At 48.7% G+C, this 27917-nt stretch overlaps 1 protein-coding gene across 6 annotated transcripts in view; it reads right to left on the bottom strand.

Annotated features, from left to right (window-relative positions):
* RPTOR (regulatory associated protein of MTOR complex 1) overlaps positions 1-27917 on the bottom strand; it is a 414631-nt gene that overhangs the window by 57790 nt on the left and 328924 nt on the right. For 5 of the 6 annotated variants that reach the window (XM_004432844.2, XM_087441745.1, XM_087441747.1 and 2 more), the window contains 7 exons: positions 24858-24932; positions 20606-20671; positions 20011-20202; positions 19374-19514; positions 13256-13373; positions 12159-12299; positions 11569-11727 (listed from right to left, as the gene is read on the bottom strand). In XM_004432844.2, coding sequence (XP_004432901.1) covers positions 11569-11727; positions 12159-12299; positions 13256-13373; positions 19374-19514; positions 20011-20202; positions 20606-20671; positions 24858-24932 — 892 coding nt within the window. The remainder of the gene's footprint in view (positions 1-11568; positions 11728-12158; positions 12300-13255; positions 13374-19373; positions 19515-20010; positions 20203-20605; positions 20672-24857; positions 24933-27917) is intronic. The other variant, XM_087441746.1, reaches the window with a different exon arrangement.

Raw genomic sequence — 27917 nt, 5'->3', positions numbered from 1 at the left:
TTCCACGGCTCTAGGACAGTGGTCCAGATACATGACCAAAGTCGAAGGAAATGTTTGGTAAAAATCAGTCCAGAATCTCTGTGGGAAAACTTCCTAAAATCGACCTTTTTCTCCAGGCAGACTGCCTGCCAATAGGAACTGTGCCGTCTGCTATGTCAGGACCACCAGGCAATGCTGCTTTTCCTTCTTCTACAGAGGGGGGGCGGGCGGGAGAAGTGGCTCTATCGCTCAGACAGCTCATAGTTTACGGCGTACAGGAAGGTGATGAGCTTTCACGGGCGCAGCTCACTCAGGAGAGGAGGACCAGCCCTTCACACGCGGAGTGAAGCAGTCCCTCTTCGTCACAAACCCACACCGGAAGTTCTTACAAAGGCTCCTCAAACTCATTACAACCCCTGTGCGAAATTCTTTCCCTTCCATTATTTTTGGGCTCAGAGTGAGGCATGGGAAGCAGCTTCCCAAAGTGAAGCGTGGCTGGGTGCGATAGCAGGCTGGGAAGGGAGAGTGATGCCCATGGCTAATAAATCAGCTGGAGTGTGGACGGTGGACCCTCATCACTACACACGGGCGTGGGGAGAAGATCTCTGCACCAGGGGGTGGGGCGGGAACAAGCGCGCTCACAATGGGCTTCTCAGGACTCGCTGTCAGTACTGACCTCAGAGCAGACTCCCGGCAACGAGAGCCTGAATCAGCGCTGCCTTTGGTATGAATGTGAGGAAGAGGGGTGCTGTGTGGGCTCCCAGGTCTGCCCCTTCCCATCTGTGTGACCTCGGGCCATAGAGTGGGGGTGGCAGATGCAGATCCCAGGGGAGGTGGCGTAGGGTTGTGGGTGTAAAAGACCACCACCAGGAGTGGCACCGCTGCGCACAGAGGAGGGGTGGCACCTGTCAGCCCTCACTGTCCTTTACTTTACATTTTAATTATTACTGTTGTTGATTCTCTTGCAGAAGATTTCGACTTTGATATAATACTGTTTGTGATTCAATAGGGAATTTAAAAAATCTAATTTTTGCCAGTGCCTTTGACCACAATGAATGGTATAACTATTGACTAGTAAAAAATATAACACTGGGACATGGAATTGCTGTCTTTATTTCACTTCTTTCCTCGGTTTGGCTACATAGTTATTCTCTCACCCTCCGTTATATGAACCGCCTGCTTTGAAATCTGCTATCTCCAAAACAGAACGTTTTGAATCTGTGCAGCCCAGAGACTGGAGTCCCCTGGGAGGGACGCAAGATGCCCGGGGCCAGCCTCTGGGGGACAGGGAGCCCGGGAGGCTTCTGGGCTGTTAATGCGCAGAAGGGCGCCTGTCTGGCACTCGCTGAACTCTCCATAAGGCCTGAGAACCTATTTTCATGTCTAGACTAAAGTAATAAAAGATAAAAAATAAAAGTAACTAATGGTTTTAGGAACTATATTTCAGAGCAACAGCCACAACTTTCTAAATAGCAAAAGATGTAGGAAAATTTGCTGAGTTCTGTGGCCAACTCCGGATCCCAGGAGTCCCTCAGGCTGGCAGAGCAGCTCAGAGAAAGAGGGCTGCAATCCCGCTGGTGGCGGGAGCTGCCCCGTTACCAGGGTCTCAGGGGTCACCTATTCTGACCCTCTATTGGGTAACGTGGGGCCAGGAGCCTCTGCCCCTCTCCAGGAATCAGTTCACCAGGACTGGGGCTTCTGCAATTGTCCTCTTTGTGACGCCCTTCCTGTTGCCGGGGGCCCAGAGGTGACTCTTGTCTGCTCAGGTGCTGCGCCCATGACTCTGAGCTCCTTTAGGAGGATCTCCCTCCCTCCCTCCCTCTGCCTGCTGGAGGCGTGGGCCGGGCCCGGTGCCAAGAGGACCCAAGGACAGAGCACCACCTGGACCAGGGCGGCCGGCATGTCTGCATCATCCTTCCAGCGATGTTCCTCAGTTTCCCTACGAGACCCCCTTAATGAGGGCCTTTAATCAAGGGTTTTGGCTATAAAAACATAATTAATCTTGTGGCATCAGAAAATGCTGTTCATTTTCTCACCACCCTTTTCTGACAAGAAGAAATCAAACTAATGGACTGTAAAACCTTCCCTCAGAACGCGCACGGTTCCTCCGGCAACAGCCCCACTTCTTGTTGACTGAGCTCCTCTACTGTTCGTGAGAAACCAGCACCCCCTGAGGTCCCGAGCTCACGACTGTGGGGTCTCCAGAGCTGCGCGGGGGGCTGGCAAAGGACCCTTCTGTTGGGACTTCTTTGCAACGAGGGGAGAGAGAGAAAGGAGGGAGGTGCTACTTCCTGGCTGGTTCTGCTGACGTCGATGGAGCAGCGACATGTGGCCACAGTCCGTGCAAGGCTCCTAGAGGCCTGGGCGGAGGCCAGAGATGACCACAGGGGCCCCAGTGTGGGCAGATGGCTCTGCTCTGCTGGGCCTCCAGGGATCCGGGCAGCGTCCGCGTTGCCAGCTCCGGTCTCCCTGCTCCAATCTCTTCTCTGCAGGGAGTTGTCCTGACCCTCGGATTCTCAGCAAAGTGGAGGAGTTGGAACTTGAACTCAGCTTCATGCTGAATCCAGGTTTGGCGTCAAGAGCACACAGACCAAGGTGAAGGGCAGGGCTCCCGGCCAGGAGTCACCTTTGAATCCTGGTTCTTCCCCTCTGCAGCATCAGCTCCACCTTGGATTCACCATCATTGTATCACATTTTAAATGGTATAAACTGTCACCGAATCTAGCAGAGACATGAAAAGCAGGCCCACCTTGGCCAGGCCTCTGATCTACCTCGTTGCAAGTGCCCTGGGGACGAGAATGTTTTGGCAGGGAAATGCACTCACCTGTCCCCATGCCCCTCTTGTACCAAGTCCCCAGAACAGAAATTAAGTCCCACCTGGCTCCCTCAGCATGGCTGTGACTAGACTCTGACCAGAAGCAGAACGACATGATAGGGGAAGATGGCATACACAGGTGGCCACTGACGATGGAGGGGCTAGCGCCCAGCTGGAGCCAGGACCAGGATGAGGAGTGTGGCGTGACCTGGTAAGGGAGGGCAGGTCACTGGGCAAAGGGAAGTGAGAAGGTACATCACAGGTGGACCCCTGACATCTGGCACAAGCATCAGGCCCTCTCTTCACGACCCCTTCCTCCCACCTTTGGGCGTCAGGAAACCAGTGAGGCTCAGAGAGGGAGGGAGGGGCGGGAGGGAGATGGACGGGATAAGGAAGGTTTTCTAAAACCTGGTAATTAAGACGGCACTTCATGTCCTGATGCAGCTGGGTCAAGTGCGTAATACAATGTCCTGATGGGTCAGGAAAGGCCTCCCTGTGAGACTGCAGAACGTGGATGGCAGAGAGGAATGGGAAATTACTGCTGGTTTGCAGAAGTGGGTACCGAATGGGGTATAAAGGCAGACGGGTTGTCCAGGTCTCACTCAGGGGCCAGTGGCCAGTCTGGGGGCAGCTGTTGGGCTCACTAGGAGGGGCTCATGATGAAGGCAGGGGGCTGTTCATGAAAGGAAGGCCTTGAGTGTTGGCTACAGTTTGGACTTTACAGGAAACGCAGGTTGTAATGAAGGCGTCAGTGGAGAGTGGTTGTGCAGAGCTGTTCTGGAGAAGACTTGCTGGCAGTCTGCAGACGGGTTGGCAGAGAGCAAGATCTGAGGAGAAGCCCTGGCATGCAGTGTGATGAGACCGGCCCTGGGGCTGGGAGCCTGGAAATGGAAAGAATTGATGGGGGGATCCAGGAGGAAGTCAGGCCAGAAAGCTGAGTGAGAAACAAGCAGGATGGAGACATCAAAGAAGATTCCAGAATGTGAGGTGATATGGAGACCTGGGTTCCAATGTAGATTTACAAACATGGGGCCAGGCATGGTTTAGGCACATGGGATCCACGAGCGATCAAAGCCAGGCCTCTTCCCAAGGGCTTCATTCCAGTGGGGGACAGCAGATACACAGTTAAGCACATGGGACAGCAGGTGAGACCAGGCCAGTGCTTTGGAGGCAGAGCAGAGGAGGGGTCAGGGGAGGGGGTTTTGGAGCAGGGCTGGTTTTGTGGGAGAAGACGGGATTAAATGGACATTCTAGGTTGCCATGGTTTTGAAAACCTCTTTCGAAATATTCAGTGAAAATGGCTAAAGAGATTGCTGTTCTTTGGTTGAAAGGAAAGAAAAAATTGGCTTTAAACAGGCAAATGCTGCAAGTAATGGGATTCTGTGCAGGCTATGAATTTCACACGCTTATGTGAGTGCTGTGGTTTCCAGGCGGCCGTGAGCGCTACCTTATCGAACATGAAGGAGGTGACTCTGGAGTGCAGCTACTTTGTCTTCTTAACGCTCCTTCTAACTCCAGCTCATTTTGAAACTTTTCCACTCAAGTTTTCAAAGAATAATATGCAGATAAAATTCAGTTTTCTCCAGCAAAAACATGTGCAGGAGTCAGATTTTGTGAGAAAGAACGTTATCAGTGATATGACTCTCTACTCTCTGGAGAAAGACAAGGAAGGGCTGAGGTAGAAGGACAGAGCTGTGTGGCTCACTCATGGAGACAGAAAATCCTGCTTCTTCTCCAGCTGCTGTGCTCTCCAACCTGATGAGGCTGCAAATGAAGTATCGACTCTCCATCCCTTACATCGCCAAGACTGGCTTCCCCAATCCAGTACCAAGGACAAAAATGCTGTTTACCCATCGGAGACTAGAGCTGTGTTCCACACAGGAGTCGGGCTGCATGGCCCAGCTGGCTGAGGCGCGCTCTCTCACCTTGGGCATGTCCAGGTGCACCTCAGACACGCAGCACCAAACACTGGACTCACCAAGTCAAACAATGGAAACCCCATGGTGTGAACCTCCCATAGTCTTCAACAGCACACCAGGAGACTTCCACGTGGTTTTAAGGCATCCAGAGAGAGGGGAGTGCCGCAGGAAACAGGGCCTCCTGATGAAAGCTCTCAATGGTTCTATGACAACTATATGACTTCAATGCTTCTCAGCTCGTAGTTCCATTTGATAAGTGAAAGGCACAGTATTTCTGCAAGCTCAGAAGACCAAGTCTGACTTTTTTTGGGGATTCTTCTCTTGAAGACCAGCTATGCATCTGAACAGAGGGTTGCAAAGTGGATTAATAACACCCTTAGAACACAGGGTGGTGCTGGACAGCATTCGCTACCAGGCACCCAGACGGATGTGAAGTGGAAGGATGCAGTCAGGACAAGACCCGAGGAAGGCAGCAGTGGAAGCAGGGGGACTAGTCAGAAGGACCCTGCGACACGCCAGCCAAAGAGGATGCCGGCTTGGGTAGCAGCAGCGAGGCTGGGGAAGAGAGACGGGATGGTCGATGCTCTGAAGGTGCTGAGGGCTGGGACCTGGGGGTGAGGGAAAAAGAGGAGTCACAGACAACACCAAGCCTTAGGCCAAGGACCCAAGTCAACCGTGGTCCCCTAAGCTGAGACGGGGAGGGATGCGTGCTCTTGGGGGAGGGAATGGAGATTCCTGGTGTTGATAGTACCACCTTCAAAGTCTGCAGCATTTATATGTTTACTTCTTCCACATCTTGGTGCCCCTGATGCCCGGTGCAGTGGGGGCACTTAGAAAATATTTGTTGAATGAATGAACGAACCTCCATGTTCTGAGAAACAGCAGGCAGAAGGGTGTTTGCTGTTTCACTCTTGGGGATCCTCCTGGAGACTGGAGGAGCAGGAAGGGCATGCTCGGCAGTCAGGTTCCTGTGGGCCTGTGGGCAAACTATGGCCTGGCCAAATCCAGCGTGCTGCTTGTTTCTGTGCAGCTTGCAAGCTAAGAACGGTTTTTATACTTATTCAGTGGTTGGGGAAAAAAATCAAAAGAAAGAAAATATTTTGTGACATGTGAACATTTTATGAAATTCGAACTTCAGTTCATAAATAAAGTTTTATTGGAACCTGGCCATGTTCACTTGTTCACACACTGTGTATGGATGTGTATGGATGCTTTTGCCCCCCAGAGACTGTACTACCCTCAAAGCTGAGAATATTCACTATCCGTTCTTACAGAGAAAGTTTGCTGATCCCTGCTCTAATGTAAAAGTTGGAAGGCAGCAGTTACCTTGACTCTGGGGCGGAGAAGGGGGCAGGGGCAGGGGTGGAGCTCAGCGGCTGAGACTGCCAGAGAACCACTCACAGGAGCAGCACAGGGCCAGGGGAGAAATGTGTGATTGAAACAGAGCACTACATCTTTTTATTTCTATTTTCTATTATTTAATACACATTTTTTTCATTGTAGACATAATGTAAATAGAAATATGAATTTAGATTCATATAGATTTAGGTTTTAAAAGGTGGGCCTGGGGCCGGCCCTGTGGCTTGGTGGTTAAGTGCGCGCGCTGCAATGCTGGCAGCCCGGGTTCGGATCCCGGGTGCGCATCGAGGCACCACTTCTCCGTCCATCCTGAGGCCGAGTCCCACATGCCGCAACTAGAAGGATGTGCAGCTATGACATACAACTATCTGCTGGGGCTTTGGGGGGAAAAAATAAAATAAATAAAATCTTTAAAAAAATAAATAAATAAATAAATAAAAAATAAAAGGTGGGCCAGCCTGGCAACTTAGCCACTATATACAACATTAATTCTATTAAAGGAATGTATTCCAGTCTAAAACAAACGTCTTGCAGGTGACATGTGGAATATATTTTATTGGTGACTTAGCAGTACCTGTATTCAAGCTGATGCCAACCCTGTGCCTTCTGGCACTTGGGACAACCAAATGCACAAACCTGCAATGTTATTTCTCAATTTAAAAGGACAAGTTGGCATTTTTGTTTGTCCTGTGTGAGTGTGTTTGGTGAGCAAAGACTCCTCTTTCTGGTTCTTACCACCCTGGAGGGTGCATGGCGGCCACCTTTGGATCCTACAGTCCACCCAGATTCTTACAGGACACCAGACACACTCACCCCCTAGGAATTATAGCAGACGTCCTGAGTCCCTTTCTAGGCCTAGTAGAGGACCAGTCTCTTGTGGCTCACACAGGTACCAATGCCAAGCATGTTTGGACTGCCCTCCTCCTTCAGGTCATGGCACCCACAAGTCAGAAATATTTAACACTATCATGTGACGCAAAGAGAAAGCGTAAGCTCTAAGGTAGAGGGATCATAACGGAAAGAACAAATAACTTAGAACTGAACACCGATAAAAACAGTACCTACCACACTTGAGGGATGTAGATGAGTGGTACTGAGAGAGAAGATTACAGATTAAAATATGTATATTAGAAAGGAAGAAAGACTGAAAGTTAATGAGATATTTTTATTTTCAACTCCAGAACTGAAAAAGAATAAGAGAGTAAACCTAAAGAAAATAGAAGGAAATAAAGACAAGAAAAGAAATTACTGGAACACAAAATAAAGGTATAATAATGAAGTATATCAACACAGCAAAAGTTTAAAACACTAAAGAAATTACCAAATGTCTTGTAGGATTAATCAAGAAAAAGGAGAAAAAGCAAATACATAATAATAGGAACGAAAAAGGAGACATATCTACACAGACAGCAGAGATTAAAAATCATGAGAATGCTCTGAACAACTTCATGGAAATAAATGAGAGAATTTAGCTGAAATGGACATCTTAGAAAAATACAGCAGATCAAAGCTAACTTACAAAGAAATAGACAACCTGAATGATCCTCTGATCCTCTGAAAGAAATGGAATCTGAATTAAAACCTACCCACACAAAACCCTACTAAGTCCAGGCAGTTTTGGAGATCAGTTCTACCTAGACACCCAAAGAACACATAACCTTTGTCTTACACAAATTGTCCCAGAGAATGGAAAATGAGGGCATGCTCTATAATTAATTTTATGAGGCTGGTATAAACTTGGTATCTAAATCAGATGAGGGGAAGTACAAGATAAAAAATTATAGGCCAAATTCACCCATAAATACAGATAGAGAACATTCTAAGGAAAATACTGATGAACTTAATGCCACAATGTTAAAGTAAATTACCAAGTTGAGTTCATCCAGAAATGCCAGGATGGTTTGATGAGAAATTCCAATCATGCAGTTCACCACACTGATACAGTAAAGGGGCAAAAACATAGGATCATGCAAGAGACGTAGAAAAACATTCAATAAAATTCATTGAATTAACTTCATTTATGAAAAAAAACCTTAACCAACTAGAATAGAATGGGAATTTCTACAAACTGATAAAGAGTATCCACCAAAAACTCTACAGCAAACATCATACGTAAAGGTGAAAAGTTGGACATGTTTCCTTTACTCTCCGGAATGAAACAAAGATGTCCACTTGCATTCCTTTTTGCCAGTGACAAATGGTCAAAAGAAAGATTATTACTTAAAATTACAAAAACTATATGGTATCTCAAACAAAATGATTGTGATTTTTATGTAGAAAGTTATAAACCATAGTAAAAGACATTAAAGAAGACAAATAAGTGGAAAGATATATCATGTTCAGGGATAGGAAGACTTAATATTACAAAGACGTCAATTCTCCCAACTGAATCTATCAATTCAATGCAATTCCAAATAACAACCCAATAAGGTTGTTGTGGAAACAGAAAAGCTGATTATATAAAATTTATATAGCAGAACAAAGGGCTAACAATAGCCAGGACAATTTTGAAGAAAATACAAATTGAGGACCTGGCTCAAGACTGTAGCCATCACAGCCATGTGGCATGTGCTGTCACAGAGCAGGACAGAGAACCTCGACACAGACTGTAATGGGAACTCCATCTAGGAGAGAGGTGATGCAGGAAATCACTGGAGAAAGGACAGACTATTGATGAAGGGTATGGGCACAAGTGGTGACCCATATTGGAAAAAATAAAATTGGTTTCCTATACTTCACCACACAGATTTGATTCAGGATATATTTTAAGACATAAACATAAAAAATAACAATTTAAAATTTTAGAAGAGGGCCGGCTCTGTGGCTTAGCGGTTAAGTGCGCGCGCTCTGATGCTGGCGGCCCGGGTTCGGATCCCGGGCGCGCCCCAAGGCACCACTTCTCCGTCCAGCACGAGGCCGAGTCCCACGTACAGCAACTAGAAGGATGTGAACCTATGACATACAACTATCTGCTGGGGCTTTGGGGGGAAAAAATTGAATAAATAAAATCTTTAAAAAAAAAAAAATAAATAAAATAAAATAAAATAAAATTTTAGAAGAAAATATAGGAGAATGTCTTGAAGACACTAAAAAAAGAAAGAATCCAAGACACAAAAAGGTGCAAGTTATAAAGAAAAAGAAATCAAAATATAAAACTTGTATGGTGCAAAAGATATGATAAATGAAACCATAGACGGGAAGAGGTATTTTCAATGAATATTTTTGATCTTGATTAGTATGCAGAATGTGTTATACTCCTAAAAATTTCATAAGAAAAGGACAAATAACGCAATGGCAAATCTGTAGAGCACTGAACGGGTAATTTACAGACGTGGAAACACGAGAGCCCACTAAGCACGTGAGCTCTACCTCGCTGTAATCCAGGGAAGTGCAGTACTACCACAACGAGATACTGGTTCTTGTATCCGATGGGCAACAAGCCTGACAAGACCCAGTATGCAGAGAACATGCAGCAAAGGAACTTGTCCTCATTGGAGCAGAAAGCGGCAGCGTCCGTCTGGAGAGCACTGACCATGGCTGGTAAGGCTGCATGTGCATGTACCCTTCGTGCACAGTTTCACTCCCAGTGAACTGGCCAGACACGCATGTACCCTTCGTGCACAGTTTCACTCCCAGTGAACTGGCCAGACACGCATGTACCCTTCGTGCACAGTTTCACTCCCAGTGAACTGGCCAGACACGCATGTACCCTTCGTGCACAGTTTCACTCCCAGTGAACTGGCCAGACACGCATGTACCCTTCGTGCACAGTTTCACTCCCAGTGACATTGGCCAGACGCACATGTGTGTCCGTGCTGGAGGCTGTCCACTGCAGGACGCTCCCACTCATATTTATTAGTACCTACTATGTACCAGCACTGGATGTTGGGGGAGGACACAGTAGTTGACAAGACAAAGTTCCTGGACTCAAGGCTCTTACATTCCTGGGGAGAGAGACACAACCAGGCCAAATACACAAGGACATATTAAGTCCGGTGGTAAAAAGTTCTCAGGAGAAAAACAAAACTGGAAAAGGGGGCAGAGAATGAGACAGAGACTGTGGAAGGACTGTTCTAGACTATGGGTGGGGAGCTGGGAGGCTTCTTTCAAGGTGACATTGGGGCAGAATTCTGATTGACCCGAGAGCCGCCCAGGAGTGTCTGGGAGCAGAGCTCTGGAGGCAAAGGGGTAGGGAGCCCAGAGGTGGGGGGTGAAGGCAGGCCCAACTCCTGAGTTTGCATATAGAAAAAGGAGAACAAAAGAAGGGAAAATGAGAGCCAGCCTTACTGTCCATCAATAGGAGAAAGGACAGACACTTGAATTACAGCAGACGACGAGAATGAATGAATAAACTCGGGTGGCCAGCGTGCCAAACATCAACCTGAGAGTAATGAGAAAAGAGCGGCCTCACAGATGACACCATTGACACCGTCTGTGTGGAGCTAAAGCCCACAGAAGGGCCCACCGTGAGTTCTGGGGGGTTCACTGACAGAGTGAATGTATAAGGACTGTGAGGAGGTGGGCCCTGGGGGTTCAACACCTGTAGTTCCTGAAGCTGGGAATAAAACAAATACAGGCACGTTGTCGTATTAGTCTCTCCAAATTTCCATATGTCTGAAATATTTCTTAATATTAAATAAAACTCCAAATGAGGCCTGGCAAACCACTCTGGGTGGTCAGAACAAGACAGAGGAGGCTCGTCTAGTTAGGGCCTAAATTTGTTACTAGCCATGTGAAGACTGACATTTACACTGTGAGCAAAGACGGTGAATTTCTACTTCCTCTGCTGATCTCAACAATCCTGGCAGTGGAGCCCAGGGGTCACCACTCAGGGCAGAATGAGAGACGAAACTAACTCTGAACTCAAATTTCAGTTCCTGGGCAGCTGGGTGTGAAATCACTGGGACAGGCAAGTGTGGAAGCACAGAGGAGACCCTGCCGGGGGGGTCTGGCAGAGGGAAACCTGAGGAGGGAAGGAGCCCTCTCTCCTCCTGGAGCAGGGCTCTCCACTTAGGCACCTGTGTTCTCTGGGGGGTCAGGGGCGGGGCTCAAGCTGCTGGGTGCCATGCTGCCAATTAGATGCTGGCAGCTCCCCAGGGCCCCAGCTGGGACAACCAAAGTGTCTCCTGGGGCAAAATCACCCCGGCTGAGAACCACTGTCCTATGGCACTGGGAGTTCAGCACACATGAAGACAGATGGAAGGTTCTGGCAGCCTTCCCACATGACAAAGCTGGCAAGCCCAGATATCCCTGGAACGGCTTGAAAAATATCATCAGATCAAAATTAAATTGACCGAAACTTTCCTGCTTCCCAGAGCAAAACATTCCTCTCACTTCCTCATATTACAGTTAATGTTTATTCTCCACTGAGATAGCCTTGGCGTCTGTTTACCTGACAAACATTAAGGCCCACGCTGTTCTGAGGGGTAGAGAGAACCCGTGGGTGCTGAGAACAGACCAGGAAGCAGAGAGCAGAGCGAGGGCGGCGGGACTCACCTATGAGAGAGTTGAGGGAGGAGTAGGAGCTGACGCGGCGCATCTTGTCAATGGTCTCGAAGGAGAGGATGTACTCCTCGTTCTCGGGGCTACCCAGGGTGCTGCTGGCGCTGCTGCTGGTGCTCAGGTTCCCGGGGGAGAATGCCACCGAGCTGCCGGCTAGCCCAACACCATGGCGAAAGAAAGTCAGTGTGGAGCTCCCAGGACCCTCCTTTTGGTCTCACAATTAATGGCATATGAATGAAACGTGGGCTTCACGCGCACCCCTCACTACTCTCCTCTGGAGCCAACCTCGCTCTCCAGCACGCCGCCAGGCTGCCGGGAGGCATACAGGCTGGGCCTCGGGAGCCGACTGCCTCGCTGTGCCTGCGCCGCCTCTGCAAGCCTGTCAGGTGACCCCTGGCGGCTCCGGGGGCTGAACTACAACTTCTCTGGTACAAACACTTGCTAATCACTAGGTCAGCAGATGTGACGACAGGGCACACACTCATGGTCAAGAAGGGGCGGGGGGGCACTTGTGCAAATAAAAAGTTTCAGAAAATAAACCCCACAATTGTTCCAACCCAAGAACCCAATTCCCAGTGTCTTACATTCTTCAGTCAAGCTCAGATTCTGCAGAGATTTGTTCAAGCTTCTAGCAGTGGTGACTGCGCGAATGTTTCCATAGGAACTCACAGAACGGAGCCTGGGAGTGCAGGGGCTGTCGCGCACTGGGGTCAAACTCCCGCCCTCTAGTAAGACAGAAGGAGAAAGAAGAGTTAATGGCGGGCTTCAGGTGGGAGGACAGCAGCTACAACCACAGGTGACAGCAGCTAGTCCCTGGACGAGCAGAAGCTACCAGCAGGGCCTACAGCTCAGCAAGGATCTCTGACACACGCGGGTCAGGGTCAGCTAGACAAAGCTGGACAAAGTGACCTGGTAGGGGGGTGGTGTAGGGAGCAGATGCTGGTCACTCTGTGCGAGTTCAACTAAGAAAGAGCACACGGAGCAGGGCTGGTGACGGTGGCCTCTCCAAGGGCAGCATCAGGTGCTCTGTGATGCGGCTGCACGCTGCCATCCTGGAAGCACAGCAGAGTCGGCCCTGTAGGACCCCCATCTGTGGGCTCCGTGCTCCCCTCCAGAGCACCGGCTATTCCCATTAAGCAAGTTCACTCTTCGTTTCCCTTCCCTGATGTACTAAAAGCAGTCATGCTTTCCTTATTGATCACGAGCCCTCTTTCCTGCAGAGACGGCTATGTTCTGGGGGGAGGGATGATGATGAAATATAAACCCAGGAAAAAGGACAAATGTGAGAAAAGGAGATGCTTAATGTGACTCACTGAAACACAAAACCGACAACAACGTGCCGACATTACTCATCACAGGAAGAGAGGCAACGTGCTTTTCTGGAAGCCCCTACTGCACATGTCATGCCATCCTTTGAGATTTCCAAAAAGGGTGAAAAGGAAGGGAAAGAGTCAGAGGGTCTATGTGGCCCCTTTTCCTGCCCTTTCTATTCTGCTAAATCCTGGGAAGACAGGAGTTGCAGGGGCCACTCGAAACAGATATCTGAGTGGCAAGGACTTGATATCTGAGCCCAGGTTCTGGCAAAACTGAGGGGCCTGCTGATAGTTCTGATGCAGGGTTCCTGGTCTACCAGAACCGGCCAGGCGAGCCATTCAAGGCTTCACAAATTCAGATGCCGTACCTGTGGTTGCTGGAGAAGGCAAGGGGTAGTTCTTTTCCTCTTCCATGAACTGCAAGGCCACGGTGCAGAAATTGCTTTCATATTGAACTACAAGATGACTCAGAGCCACCACCAGTTCCTGCCGAGAGGGAGGAAGGACAGTAACACTTACTGATGGCTGGAGGATGGTTGCAGAAAATCACGAGACTTAAAAGTGAATGCTGGATGCTTGAGTCACCACAAGAAGAAGGAAGGTTAAACCAAACTGTGCACTCTGTGTATCAGGGGCCACAGGCTACAAGGGACCTCAAGGAATGCACCGGAATGCCTGGCAGTGACTGCTGACCGCTAGATATGAGCGACACAGCTGGAAGGTTTCATAAGGACACAAGTATGGATGACACCCTCATAGCGGGAAAGGAAGAGACCCTATAGCCTCTTGTGTCCTGTCAGTCCTGTGACCCGTGCTGAGACACCCCTTGATTAGACGGACAGTTTGCTGAGCCATCTAAATCCTGGGCACATTAAAGCAGACACATCTGACAAGCTGAAGCATGCTTTTTACTAAATGCAAAACTTTCAAAGATATTTTAGTTTCTAGTCCCTAAAAAGGAATGACACTCATGTTAGAGTGTAAACATGATCTTTAGGTCCAACTGCCTCAGTCCTAGGAGAGGAACACAATTTATCTCTCTTTTAGGACAGTTAATGCTATAACATGAGTGCCTGGAGATCCTACAAGTCATAGGGAAACAAAATTGGAATGTAGATTTATACTACTTTTCTCATCACTATTCAAATAGTTCCAATAACTTCAACTTTATCAGCTTTTTTTTTTTTTTTTTGAAAAGTACCTAGCAGAAAGCCAAGGTCTATGAAAACCCTTGCTTGCTATGTGAATTCCCCCAGGGCCCCAAGACCGGGAGAGCTCTGCTGAGGGGCCAAGGTCTCTGCAGCGGCTGGACAAGCCAGGCTCCAGATGGGGGGCCCCAGGGTCCTCTCGTCAGGTGCCCCCCTTCTCTCCTTCGAAGGTCTCTCCCACTTAACATCACACACTTCTTGCCCTCTCCTGTCACATTTGTGGACTGCTCCCAAGCCCACTCCTCCCTGTCCCATCTTTCCTCAAGTTCCTGGCAGGCCTTTCCAAGTGCTGGCCGTGCATCTCCACCTAACTGCTCATCCGAACCCCAAACTCAACCCCTTCTCTAACTGCTGGCAGCACCCCTTTCCATTCAGGTCCTGCCAGGGACCTCTCGGCTTGTGTCCGGGGAACCACAAACCACAGGCTTAGGTTAAAATTACCCTGTCCTGCCCCTCTCCACCCCAGCTCTGCCTCCCATCCAATGGGTGCCCAAGTCTAACTGTGTGAGTCTCCAGCGCCTGACGAGCCTCTTTGTGCCCACTGCCGATACCCCAGTCTGGCACTCGTCTCCAGCTGCCTACATGACTGCCCAGGTCCTCCTGCAAACCAGTGTCCAGCCTCCTTTTCCTCTGCGAAGGAATAATGTGCTGCTGAGACGGGTCACCCACTGGGCCCCTCCCAGCGAAGATGAAGTCTGCATCATCTTTGAAAAGCACTGTGTACTTTCCCCTTTGCTCTATTTGTGCTGGGCCCTGAAACAGATGAATTCGTTCCTAGGTCTTGGACTCTTTGGTTCAGGGAGAGCCAATAAAGGTGACATGAGAGTGTGGCCACACCCAAGTGACTGTGCACTAAGCACTTCCTGCTGGCGAGGCGGGCCACTCGGAGGGCGGCTGCTGCCAGCCACGGGATCCTGTCGCAACTGACAGGCCACCTATCCGGCTTTACTCTGACCACAGAACACAAATGTGTGCATATCCCTGGGATGTTGGTGCAGAACAAATCAGTGGTCTGGCATGGGTGCACAGGCCGGGGCATAGAGGCGCGCTGGAGTCTCAGCTTTTCGAAAACGGTTCAACTCAGCATTCTAGCACTTAGACAGGCGACCCGTCCCCTCTGGCCAGGTCTCTCACCTGGGCGGCCTCAGCTCTCACGGCAGAGAGTCTCCAAACCTCCACCCTCTGCTCACACTCAGAACAAAACAAGGCCTTGCTCGCCCAGGTCCCAGCCACCTCCTGGCCCCTTGTGCCCACTGCCCTCAATGGGCATGGCCCCTTGAACAAGCCGCACCTCCTGCTCTGGGCCTTGGCACTCACTGCTCCTCCGCCCGGAAAGGCCTCCCAAGTGTCCTGGGTTCACCTCGTGCTTCCTTCAGGCCTCCCCTCAGATACCTCCCCTGAGCGCCCCACCTGCGCCCATGCCCCCACCAGACACTCTACCATCACCTGCTTTACTTTCCTTCTGAGTAAGATTCACCTGCCACATCACATATTGGTCTGTTTAGTCGCCAACCAGCCCCATCTCCAAGTGCACATTCTTGAGAGACTGGCACACAGGAGGGGCTTAACAGGTATCTGCTGAACGGATGAAGCCTTTCCCTTCAGATACACTATCATCTCTAACACATGGTTCATTTTGTAGAGTTGTCAGAGGATTCAGGGACATCACGCCTGGGCACACGCATTACCCCAAAGGGAGTCCAGCTAATGCTCCTCTGTGGTCATGTGGAATCCTTGTGGCCTCTGTACACCTACCGCCACCTCCTCGTTTCCTCCCCTGAGGGCTGCCCCAACTCCATGTTTCCAGCAACAAATTACTGGCTGACATTTGCTTTGTGGCCCACGGTCATGGAGTGTCAAACTTGGCTCCCATAACCGTGGCGGGACAGGGCAGCGCTCCAGGGAAGGGAGCACGTTTGTTCCAATGTGGACACCCTCTGGGTTCGTCTCCAGGAGAAGGCACTCGGGCCCAGGTGGCTTGTCCCCCCACTGTCTCCTGGGTCCCAGGGCGCTGACAGGGAACAGCCTCTGATGCTTTTCATCTGAATCAGTTTGAGTCAGATGTGCAGTTACGGGAGGGGGGGGCGCCAGCTGCTGTTCCTTTGTGAGTCTGTGGTTACTAAATACAAATAAATGTTCATTAAAAATTTGAACACTTCCTGCTTTCCTTGCTAAGGTGGAGGATATCGAGTAAGCTGTGAGTGACGGACGTGGGGCTGGACTGGTCCCCGCATTGTGTCGCTCCTACCAGTGAGGACTCGAGAAAGGCAGGGGTGACAACCGGTGGGGGAGGTCACAAACCTGCACCCGTGGCCTGGCCCTTCCCAATGAGGTGGGGGTGGGTTGCTGACTGGGCAGTCTGGATTTTGACTTCGTGGACAAGTTCAAGGTCAAAATGATTTGGGAGGCTGATGTGAATTTGCTGACTTTTGATTTTATCAATAAGCTCATTAAACAAGTCAACAAACAAAAACCTACCCTCTGCTACCATTATCGCCTCATCCAGGAAAGGGTACTTATATCATTAAAAAGTAAACGGATGTAATCTCTCTGTAATCTTTTTTATATCAAATACATGTGACTATGAAAACCCTGCCATAACAGCCTATTTTTCTCATTTTGCCACGAGCTGGAGGACAGCAGCAGGTGGCTACAGACTGGGATTTGTTCAGTGCCTTAGCTACAGGTGAGAGCCACACTCGGGCCCATGTAAAAGAGGAGGCTGTGAGAAGAGGCAGGTCAGATCTCGGAGCTTGGTGCCCAAGTCTGAGTCCTGCTCAAGACCCTCAGGCCCTGGGCGCTGGGTCTCCTGGACCAGCAGAGCGCTAGTTCCACCTCATGGCTCTGCAAAAAGGGAAGAAAAGAAGTTGCCAACTGTGTTAGGATTCTGTAAAGAGAATGAAGGCTCACGTCTCTGAGTCGGTGTCGCCTTCTCAAGGAGGCCTTCCTCGCCCACCCTATTAAAGATTGCAGCCTCTTTCCAACCCGCCGCTGCCCTCTCTTTCTCAACCTCCGTGTCTCCTGCGTGTCTGCAGCAATGTCGCCTCGTCCACTTATTTAGCAGGCCTGCTGCTGGCTGGCTGTCCATGCCCCCCCGCGCTGCCCTCCCCCATTAGTGCACAAACTCCCTGAAGGCAGCAATGGGTCATGGCCTGATGCACTCACTGTCTGGGACTCGGCAGACACTCAAACATTTGTTCAAAGAATGAAGTACTCAAGCGCTGTTATGGAAGGCGCACTCCTGACAAACTGGCCTCAGGATTAGGAGCCACCACCCTCCAGCCTCATCCCCTCACAGCCCCTCCTGCCTGCTCCACGCTCTAGCCACAGGAACGACAGCAGCCCCTGGGCGCACCATGGTCTTTCACACCCCTGGACCTTTGTACGTGCTCCTCCTGCCTTACCTGCTCTCCTGCCCCTTACTTCCCTGGCTCCTGGCTGCTCATCCTTCATAATCAATGTACAAGCTCCTTCCTGTGGAAGCCTTCCGACCACTCTCCCCACAACGAGTCGGGGCAGGCGCCACTCCGACGCATTCTGGAGAACTCCGGGCCTCCCTCTGAGGTACCGCTCATTTACAAGTGCTTCAGCACAACTACTGGTCCCACGTCTGCCTCTTCAACTGGACTGCATGCTCCTCGAAGGCAGGACTGTCTTCCACTCTATGCTCCAGGGCCCGGTATGCAGGAGAACTTAATACTGAGCCCGGGAAGGGATGAAGAAGTGGAAGGAAGAGACTTCTCAGCATCCAGAGGAAGTCGCATCCCGAGTCAGTGGGATGGGCTCTGACACACAGCCCTGACACGCGGCCTGCAGCTCTAGGATATAGGCACAGCATGCAGCCCCCAGGCAAGGCGAATACCATCTTGCCCACAGTAGACTTAGCGACACATGAGCACTCTGGTACCCAGAACCCACACTTCTGCAAAGGTACAGCGAGTGGATTACAGCTGGAATGGGAGTCCAGGGGCCACATCAAGGCACTTTGGGACGTACTTGAGAGCAGAGTGGTCCCAGTGGTTCCTGGTGACTTCAGTGACCACTCTCCTGATACTGGGAACTCAGAGGAACATTATCTTTAATTTTATTAACATTCCTCTTTAAGTTTTTTGGAAAGAAGAAGAAAAGCTTTCCTTTCTCTAAATGAATGTTAACAGACAATTAAACAAAGTACTGATTTGCTGCTTTGATCAGTGACGTCCATATAAAGGCAATTTGACGCAGGAAAGAGAAGACCTTGGCTCAGGCTAGCGGGAGCCAGCTTCAGACAGATGGCGGATGACAAGAACCTCAAGATAACAGTGCCAGCACCAAGGAAAAGGGATCTCCAGGACTCATTTCGCATCTGTAACGTTTCCCTAGGTAACTTGGCATATTAATAACTTGGTTAATTCCTCTCTGAAGGGAACATGAGACAGAACCAGCCATTCCACGTTTGAGTCTGGCTGAAGTAAACTTGTTGAGATAACGTCCCTCCCCAGTAAATCAGTGGGGCCTACTCTCCAAACACAAACCACCCCCAAAACCACCCCCGTCTTCTGACAAACCAGCCTCCCTCTTGCAGGACAGTGACCTCAGCAATGCTGGGAAAGCAGCCCAACACCTTGAGACGTGAAATGTAAGCTCGTGGTCACCTCCAGGATAGTGCTGCTTTCCTGGCCACCGAATAGAACAGTCTCTGCTCCAAGGGCAGCATTTCAAGTTCACCACGAAACACGACCAGTAAACCACCAGTGTCTCCCCCAGTGGCCCTTTGTGGTTGAGGGAGGGGAGGGGGAATTGAGCTGTGCTGAGCCCACTTCCAACAGGGATGTGAGATCTTGGACAGAAATCCGTGATATTTATACACCTAAACAGACAAGTAAAAGTTTTCAACTTTATAAAACTGTTTTGTTCAGTTGCTGACAAACGTGGGGGTGGGGAGGGGAATACACTACACAAACCTTTCCGTCTGTCTGTGGGTGTCTACTGCTCTTTTGAATCTCCGTGATGTGTGTGTGCGTTGCTCCCAGGCAGGAAGGAGCCTATTATACAAGCTGCCAGGAGACGCAGCCTGTTAAATGCCTTTAAATGAAGCAAACACACGAGTATCTGGTGAAGTAATGCATTTTGGAGAGAAGTAAACAAACATTTAAAGGTCTGCTCTCAAAGGGATGCATGCCAGTGGGAAATGAGCACGCACTGTGGCAGTCAGGGTCACTGGCTCAGACCCTGGGCACCGTGGGAGATCGGCCGCAAGGCACTCTGCTGTTCCCTGCAGAGCTGGGGGACCACGCACCTTCCGGACCACGGGACTCCCGTCGTTGATTAGCTGGGCCAGCATCATGGCCACATTGTGGTCAATGGTGGTCGAGTGGTCGGTCCTCTCTGCAGAGTTGCCCACAAACGTGCCGAGGGCGAAGACCGCTGCACAGCGCACCTGCAAGACGGGGATGGGGTCACAGTCATGCCCACTGCTGGTTGTTTGGATCTGAATTCTGCCAGGGCCGCCCTCGAGGTAATCCAATTCAGTTCGGTTCAATTCAATTCCATGAGTGCTCATTACACAGTCCTTGAAGCCCAGTTCTACTTGTATTGACAGAGCAGAAATGGGGGAATAGACAAAAGGAGGAATCCTCAAGGTCCCAACTCGAGGGGCTGGTGACAAGTTGTAGAGGTGGGAAGTTCTGGAATCAAAAGATCAAATGAGGCACCCGTAATCCATCAGTGAGTGAGATGGGGGTTTGGGGGACAAGGCTGGGCTGGGACGGGCTGTGGAGGTGGATGGTTTCTTGATGCAAGGCAGCACATGAGCACGAGCAGGCCTCTGTTGGAGATGCTGTCTCCACGCTGGCCCTCCATACACAGCTTCCAGGCAGGACTGCTGGCACCTCGACCTCACTTAGCCTGAAGCCACTGGGTGGGGACGGACTCACCTCAGGAATGGGGTCGGAGAGGAGGCTGCAGAGTTTCTCGTGAGCACTGTCCCTCACTCCACACCACCTAGCCGAGTCAAAGTTCTGCCAGATCCGTCCTAAGCAGATGGCCACCCATTGGCGCAGCAAGGGGTGGGGGTCGTTGAGCTGCTCTAGGCAGATGGCAATCAAGTTTCCCTGGAGGCAGGCTTCCTACGAGAAGGCAGACAACACGCAGTGGATCTCCTGCCGACCCTGGGCACCTGGGGAGGGGTGCTGGGTTGGGATCACAGCCCCCAACATTTCGTGGGGAAACCCTGCTTAATCACATTGCAAGATTTGCTCAATTTCCCTCATTTTAAATCCCACCAATTTCAGTTTACCCTGCAAATGGCTAGCTAAGTGAAGGGTCCAGGTCCCCACTCCTCCCGTGGTGTCCCCTGGGAGCTGGTGTGCTCCGGTAACCCCCCCACCCATCTGAGGTTGACTGTTTCCTCAGACATTCAGACATTCAGAACAACAATTCCTCTGATCCCCAAATATGGTAGCTTGGTGCTGCGCCTCTGAATGCCAGAGGGAAGCTCTGGAGGAGTGGCGAAGCAGCCAGGACACTCACCTGGCCAGTATTATAGCTGTTGACAATCACAGCGAGAATGAAAGCCGTCATGGTCCTATGTTCAGCCTGGAAAACAAATATCACCCCTGGTTTTACATTTTCCCCATGAGGGAAACTCATCATTCCCAAGCACAACGAAGTTATCCTTTAAAAATCTTTATGATAAGAAGCTGTGGTATATGTACACAATGGAATACTACTCAGCCATAAGAAATGATGAAATCCAGCCATTTGTGACATCGTGGATGGACATTGAGGGTATAATGCAAAGTGAAATAAGTCAGAGGGAGAAGGTCAAATACCGTATGATTTCCTTCATTAAGTAGTAGATAATAACAACAATAAACAAACACATAGGGACAGAGATTGGATTGGTGGTTACCAGAGGGGAAGGGAGGAGGGAGGAGGGTGAAAGGGATAATTTGGTACATGTGTGTGGTGATGGGTTGTAATTAGTATTTGGGTGGTGAACATGATGTAATCTATGCAGAAATAGAAGTACAATGATGTACACCTGAAATTTTTACAATGTTATAAACCAATGTTACTGCAATAAACAAAAAATTAAAAAAAAATAATAATAATGAAAGAAAAAAATAAAATAAAATAAAAAAAAAATAAAAATCTTTATGATGAGCTTGATGCACGATTAAAGTAACGAGAACCTGCTTTACTGTCTTTTGATTTGAGTCTACAAAAAATAGCCTTTTTTTTTTTAGAGCTTAGATCTTTTTTATTATTTTTATTTAATTAAATTAATTAATTAATTAATTTTTGTGAGGAAGATCAGCCTTGAGCTAACATCCATGCTAATCCTCCTCTTTTTGCTCAGGAAGACCGGCTCTGAGCTAACGTCTATTGCCAATCCTCCTCAGAATAGCCTTTTTTAGAGGGTCTGACAGCTTTGGGCTGGCCTCTCAGAGGACAGATTGTTCCTTGAGTACTCATGCTACAGTACAGGTGCGAGTCTGCTACGATTTTCCTCTCACAAGGCCGTGCTGTTAACAGGAAGGTCCCTGACCAATCACCCCTCACTCCTGCCCAAGTCTATGGAAGCAGACTGCCCCTAGTCAAGCATATTGGTAGTAAAATGAATGACTATTGCGTCCTAACTTTGCTTCCTTTTTTTCTTTCTGGTCTTCTAGAGGAGGGATCAATTTGCATTCTTTCCTTTCCTCTGTGCCTTTACTGACTTGGAAATCAGTCTGTTTCGAACTGTTTAATGGTGCCTCATGTTTTAACACCCACAATGACCAAAGTCTAAAGTTAATTATTCTATCTCACTTGGATGAATGAAAGACTCTTAGGGTGCCTTACTTTTGACATTCCTCCTCAAGTCTTAACTTCTCAAATTAGTGATTATTAGGATTTATTTTTACAGCCAATGCTTATTTAGATATACCAACACATTTGCCAGTTTCTTAGCTTTTTGCTGCTTCCTGCATCCTACTTTTCCCTGGGGCTTCAATTTCCTCCTGAAATACAGTCTTCACAGCTCTCTTGGGTGTGGTCAGAACATGGTCAGCTGTCAGTCTCTGCAACGTGCTGGCTTCACCCTCACTCCTGAAGGACACTTAGCTGGCACAGAGTTCCAGGGTGACCATCAGTTTCCTTCAGCGCTCTCAAGGTCTCTCCACTGTCCTCTGTCCTCTGTCACTGCTGAGGAAAAGTCTGCTGCCTGTGTAGTTGTTGTTCCTCTTTGAAAATAATCTTTCCTTTTGTTTTGGTTACTTTTAGATTCTCCCCTCGGCCTCTGACCTGCTCTACTTTCATCACAAGGAGTCTGGGTGTGGATTTGTTTTTATTTAACTTGATCAAGATTCACTGTGCTTTTTAAATCTGAAAACTCATCTCTTTCTTCAAATCTGGAAAGTTCTCAGCCACGACCTGTTTGAATATTGCTCCCCTAGTCCCTCTGCTCTTTCATCCTGTTGGGTATAGCGAGCCTCCCCTTCGTATCTCCCATTTGCTTCATCCCAGGCGACTTCTTCACCAAGTCTCTCACTGCCTGTGTCTACTCTGCTGTTCGATTCATCTGTGGAGCTTTTAAGGGCAGCAATCATGTCTTCCATTACAGGTTCTTTTTCTCCCCCCTAAATCTGCCTATTTATTAAAAGAATCTAGTTGGTCACTTTTGAGGGTGAGTAAAAAGGAGAGCATACACTGTCTTCCTACAATAGGTGCAAAAGTACTTCTGAAGAAAAAACACAATGGTTTATTTTTGGACATACTTAAAACAAATCGTTTTATTCAATCATTTTAAGCATACTTGTTTGTATTGCTTTTATAGGCTTTTTCAGAGAATTCTATTAGTTTCAGTTCTCAAGTGCTAATTCTCCTCTGTGCCGACCCTGCTTGTCCTGCTTCAGGCTGGCTCACCTGAGTAGGAAGGAGCAGGCTTGTGTTTCTTGCATGCGTCTCTTGTGCCTGGGTTGTGTAAGCGTCCCTGCAGAAGGGTGTCGCCTTTGCCTCTTCTAGGCCCCTGGAGATTTCAATGACCCTGAACGAGTGTTACATGCACTTCTTTGCTGGTGGCTCTCACCCAAGGGACGAGTGTAACCGCAGACCCTACTCCACATGTGGGATGGGGAGGTTTCAATTTCTCATGGAGGCCTTTCTTTTAACCTTCTGCCCAGACGTGGACGACGGGAGCAGCTGTTTTTGGCTTCTGTTAACAAGTGGGGCCGGGTGCGCCTCATGGGCTCCTGGCTTCCAGCAGAGGTGTCAGCTTCCCAGATGCTGCCTCTCAGGCGCCCGTCCTCTGGGCAGACTTGGGGTCTGTGTGCCACATGGAACCCCAGTGCTTGTTTCCCACTGTGGTTCTCTGCTGATTTCTCTCTTCAGGTTTTGGCATTTGGGGATTTCCTCTTCTTTCTTCCAAATTTGGCTAAGTCCTCCAAACTCCAATGCGTCTATAGTTGAAGTGGGGCCCATTCATGTCAGCTCAGCTCAGCATTTTACTGTATTTTATCAGTTTGGCATTTTTCATTCGTTTGATTTGTATTCTTACCCTGAAGAACAGGGAAGTGATTATTTCTAAAACTCATATAAAGTATAAACTTTAACTGCCTATGATGATGTTTAAATACCATACTTAAGTTAAAACTCCTAAGTTTTAACTATTTACCTTTTATATAACAAAGCTGTTTTTAATGTTTTCTGTTTTTGTTGTTGTTATCATCATTTAGTTTAGAAAATCAACTAGAGGGTGAAATCACATACAAAAATTCCTTTATACAACCAAAGCCACCTAACACTATGTAAATGAGCTGTTATACTTAATTAAATATTCTGGTAATATTAAGTAATTATTTAGGATGTGTACTTTGTTGTCTTTACTATGCTAGGAGGTGGAAGTAGGGAATACAGAAATTAATTATAAAACATTTATAGGGGCTGGCCCGGTGGCGCAAGCAGTTGAGTGCATGTGCTGCACTGTGGCGGCCCAGGGTTCGCCGGTTCAGAGCCTGGGCATGCACAGACACACTACTTGTCAAGCCACGCTGTGGCGGCATCCCGTATAAAGTGGAGGAAGATGGGCACGGATGTTAGCCCAGGGCCAGTCTTCCTCGGCAAGAAGAGGAGGATTGGCAGATGTTAGCACAGGGCTGATCGCCTCACAAAAAAAAAATAAAAAAATAAAAAAAATAAAAATAAAACATTTACAGGAATTACTATAATGCTATTCATAGATTATGAATTTTAAAGCAATTTAATATAATAAAATATATTTAAAGTTTAAACTTTCAATCTCTTCTTTCCTTCTCTCCCTTCTATCTGGATTCATAAGGCACATGAGCATCTTGTCATGTTCCAGAACCTTCTCTAGGCACATGAACTGACATATACCAGACGTACAAGCACTCATTAATCTAATTCAGTTGACAGCATGCAAGGGAGAGTGGATTCTACTATATTGCAAAGATGCTCCAGGGAAAATAGACTAACATAAACAAAACCAAACCAACTTGTACGTCAAGGTTAACTATAACTCTGATTTAGAGACAGACATGAAACAGCTACTGAAATAATATGCTATTAAGCAAAGAGCAGTAGCTGAAAGTATAAACGTGGCCTCCCACAGCTTGGCCCACACCCCCGCCGTGGCCCCCTCCACTTGGATGGGTGAGCAGTGAGGAGCAACCTTCTCTGGAGCCCTCGTAAAAGGCATCACAATAGCATAACATGTGAGCAGAGACAAATGATACAGATTTTGAGACTGTCCAAAAGAGAAATGATGTTTAGTCCTTACTGGCATGTAAGGGTCTGCCAAGACCGAAAGGAAATATTTGTGACCGTTGTCCTTCACCAGGTCAGCTTGGCATGACTGGAGAGAAAAAAGAGACACAAAAGGAGGAACAGTGAGTGCAGTTACCTGGAAGGGTTTCTTTTTGCTTCTTGTGCTGCATGAACAAATGAATATGCAATGAATATTTTATGCCTTAATCATTTTCTCCTCTCAAGTCCAATTTTCATTTGAAAAAACAGCTAGAATGGCTGCTTGCAGACCCATTTTCCCTGGCTGTGGGAAAAGGGCTGGCATCTTGCACATTCTCAGAAGTGCAGCTGCTTCAAGACATTCTCTGAAAACACCTTCTGGGTACTGATGGGTGGCGGTGCCCTGGCTGCTGGGCCGGCTCCTTTGGAGGGCCATCCTCACCCCTGCGGCCTCCACTCACATCTTCCCTTCCCACGTCCTCCTGAGGCCCATTCCTGTCCTCTTGCCTTCCCAGCTGGGACGTGCCCAATGCTTGAAACCATCCCTGGTTTCTGCAGATCTCAGCCCCTGCTGAGGCTTTTCTTGGGATTTTGCTTGGACTTACAAAATACTGAAAAACAATAATCTGTGAATAATTACAAATTACTTGTGTCACACAGTTATATTTTAACAGGTGCTTCCTAGAGGCCCAACTCCTTACTCCAAAGGAATAGCTCTAGGGTGGGAATTTAAATTTTAAATGCTAAATGAGCCGTCAGGTATGCAGTTCTTTCCAACTCTTCAATCATGCTGCCCTTGTAAGCACCATCACGTCTCTGTGTTCATCTGCTCCTCACACGTTTTTGAGGACCTACTAGGTGCTAAGCATTGGCTCGGTCCTGGAGACAGAGATACAACCTGTGCCCTGCTCACAGCTGAGGAGGAGGCTACTGAGTCAGCAGTTACAGCACTTGGTGAGGAGACACCTGGGGCTTGGGCGAGAGGAGAGGGGGTTGCACGCTTTCTGGAGAAGACATCTAAGCTGAAGAGCAGCTGGAATTATCCATGGAGGAAGGACAGATGGGGGTAACAGAGGTGAAGGGGAGGGCTGGGGGAGGCAGATGGCACGGGGCTTCGAATGTTGCATTGAGCAGGCCTTGAAGAGGCCTGCAGGGGCTGAAACCTGGGAGGGTGAAGGCACTCGGACCACTGGTCCGGAAGTCATGCTGGAACTGCAAGGGGGGGGTGAGTCAGAAGGGCCGGACCAGAAGTGGGGAGGCACGTGCAGCAAAGACAGAGGGGAACAGGGATGATCCCGGAGAGAAGAGGAGACTGTTTTGGCAGGATCTGGGCGGAAGGGGCTGGGCGAGACCACTCAAGAGGTGGGGTGCTGTTTTACGGGGGACTGCAGAGGATGAGGAGTTCAATCTGTAGTACACTGCACTTGAGGCACCTCTGAGACACCCAAGCAGAGCTATAGGAGGAAGAAGGACGTACACAATGTGAGGTGCAGAGCATGATCCAAGCCGAACCTCTAGATTAGAAGTTATACATGAACTGGGCGGGAACCCAAGGCTGCAGCGGTGGAGGGTGCTCTAGAGCATGGAAGACAGGGCCCTGGGGGACAGGGGGACAGGCACCCGAGTGGAAGGGGCTTACAGGTGGTTGCAGAAGTGAGGAGTCATGGGGATCCTGGGGGAAAGGAACTGCCTCTGAGGCAGCCATGAGTATTACCAGAAGCCCTGCCTTCATACCAGGCTGGCCGATTTGGGGGGCATTTCTGCCATTGCTGGTTCTTCAAGGGACTTAAATGATCGTGCCTTGCACGTTCCGGGGCTGAGGATAACATCTGGGGAGGTTGCAGGCCCACAGTGCTGAGGAAAAGGTTTGTATTTGCATGGAGGAGAGGACAAGGGGCAGGACTTGGAACGAAGAACTAGGTTTCCTGGGCAGGTCGCCCTCTTGCTACCTGTGGGACCCCAGCAAAGCTGAAGAAATCTGTGCTCAATTAGCAGAATCAAAGATTAAATACATAACATATGTAAAAGCGATTTGAAAACTGGAGAGTGACATACTAATTATAAATACTCTTATTCTTGGAGAGGGTGACCCATGGAATATGGTCATAATGGTAACTGGGCTTCCTAGATCAATACCCAGAAAAACTGATTAGTGTGACATTTAGGGTAATGCATCCACAGAGAGACGTTAAATTTCATCAGCTCCCAGCATGCTCCACTCTGGAGGATGAAGGCCACTAAAGAAGTAAGGATTAGAATTTTAAGAACTGAGTTTCTGAGAATAAAAGGAGAAAAGTTACGTACTGCAATATATTCCTAGCTCACCAGAGCACCCACTGGCTTGGGGTTTCTCTTGCATGAAGCAGAGAGGCAGGAGCTTCTGTTCTTCTCACAGAGGCAGGAGTGGTTTTGCAGATGGAATGTGCTGGTTACTGCAGCCCAGAACCCCCGACCCCCCATGCCCGCCCCACACTGGCCAGTTTCTCAAGGGCACTCTGATAATTAGGTGTTTCTTCCTCACATCAATAAACTGATAAGGAAGGCTACTGGATTTGGCTGTTTAAGTGGGAATTAAGCAAGACGGAGAGCGGGTGGTCAGGAAGCGGTAGGCACCAGGGGCTCAGGTTAGCAGGCTAATTCCCGAAGAGCCAGGGAAGCCAATTAAGCATGCAGTTTTCAAGTAATAGCCAGAAGAGACTCCTTGCTTTGAATGGAGGTTTTGACAAATGAACTAAAAGGCATCAACATGATGTCCTCCCCGTAAAGACTCAGTCCAGAAGAGATCAGGAGAGAGCATCCAGTCAGCGCCTCCAGCGCAGCGCTGATGCCCCAGAACAATGGTTAGGCACCCGATTCTGAGAATAAAGGCACCTTTCTGTTTTTAAACCAGAGATTCGACAAGTCAAATCAAAGCCCACACTCTTCGAGTGTAGCTCCTTAAATGTGTCTCATCATAGAGCAATAAAGTGTCACTAATTCATATCTTACTAATTCTGAATTTGAGGCACATATGTCACAGGATCTGAAACTATAACTTCAACATGCTTTCAATATTGGAGCCTGGTGATTGTTTTGTTTATATTAAAAACTCTGT

Source organism: Ceratotherium simum, chromosome 16 (genome assembly GCF_057802395.1).
Source record: "Ceratotherium simum simum isolate JZ-2026a chromosome 16, ASM5780239v1, whole genome shotgun sequence".
Lineage (NCBI taxonomy): Eukaryota > Metazoa > Chordata > Mammalia > Perissodactyla > Rhinocerotidae > Ceratotherium > Ceratotherium simum.
This window is presented reverse-complemented; position numbering and strand designations above follow the sequence as displayed.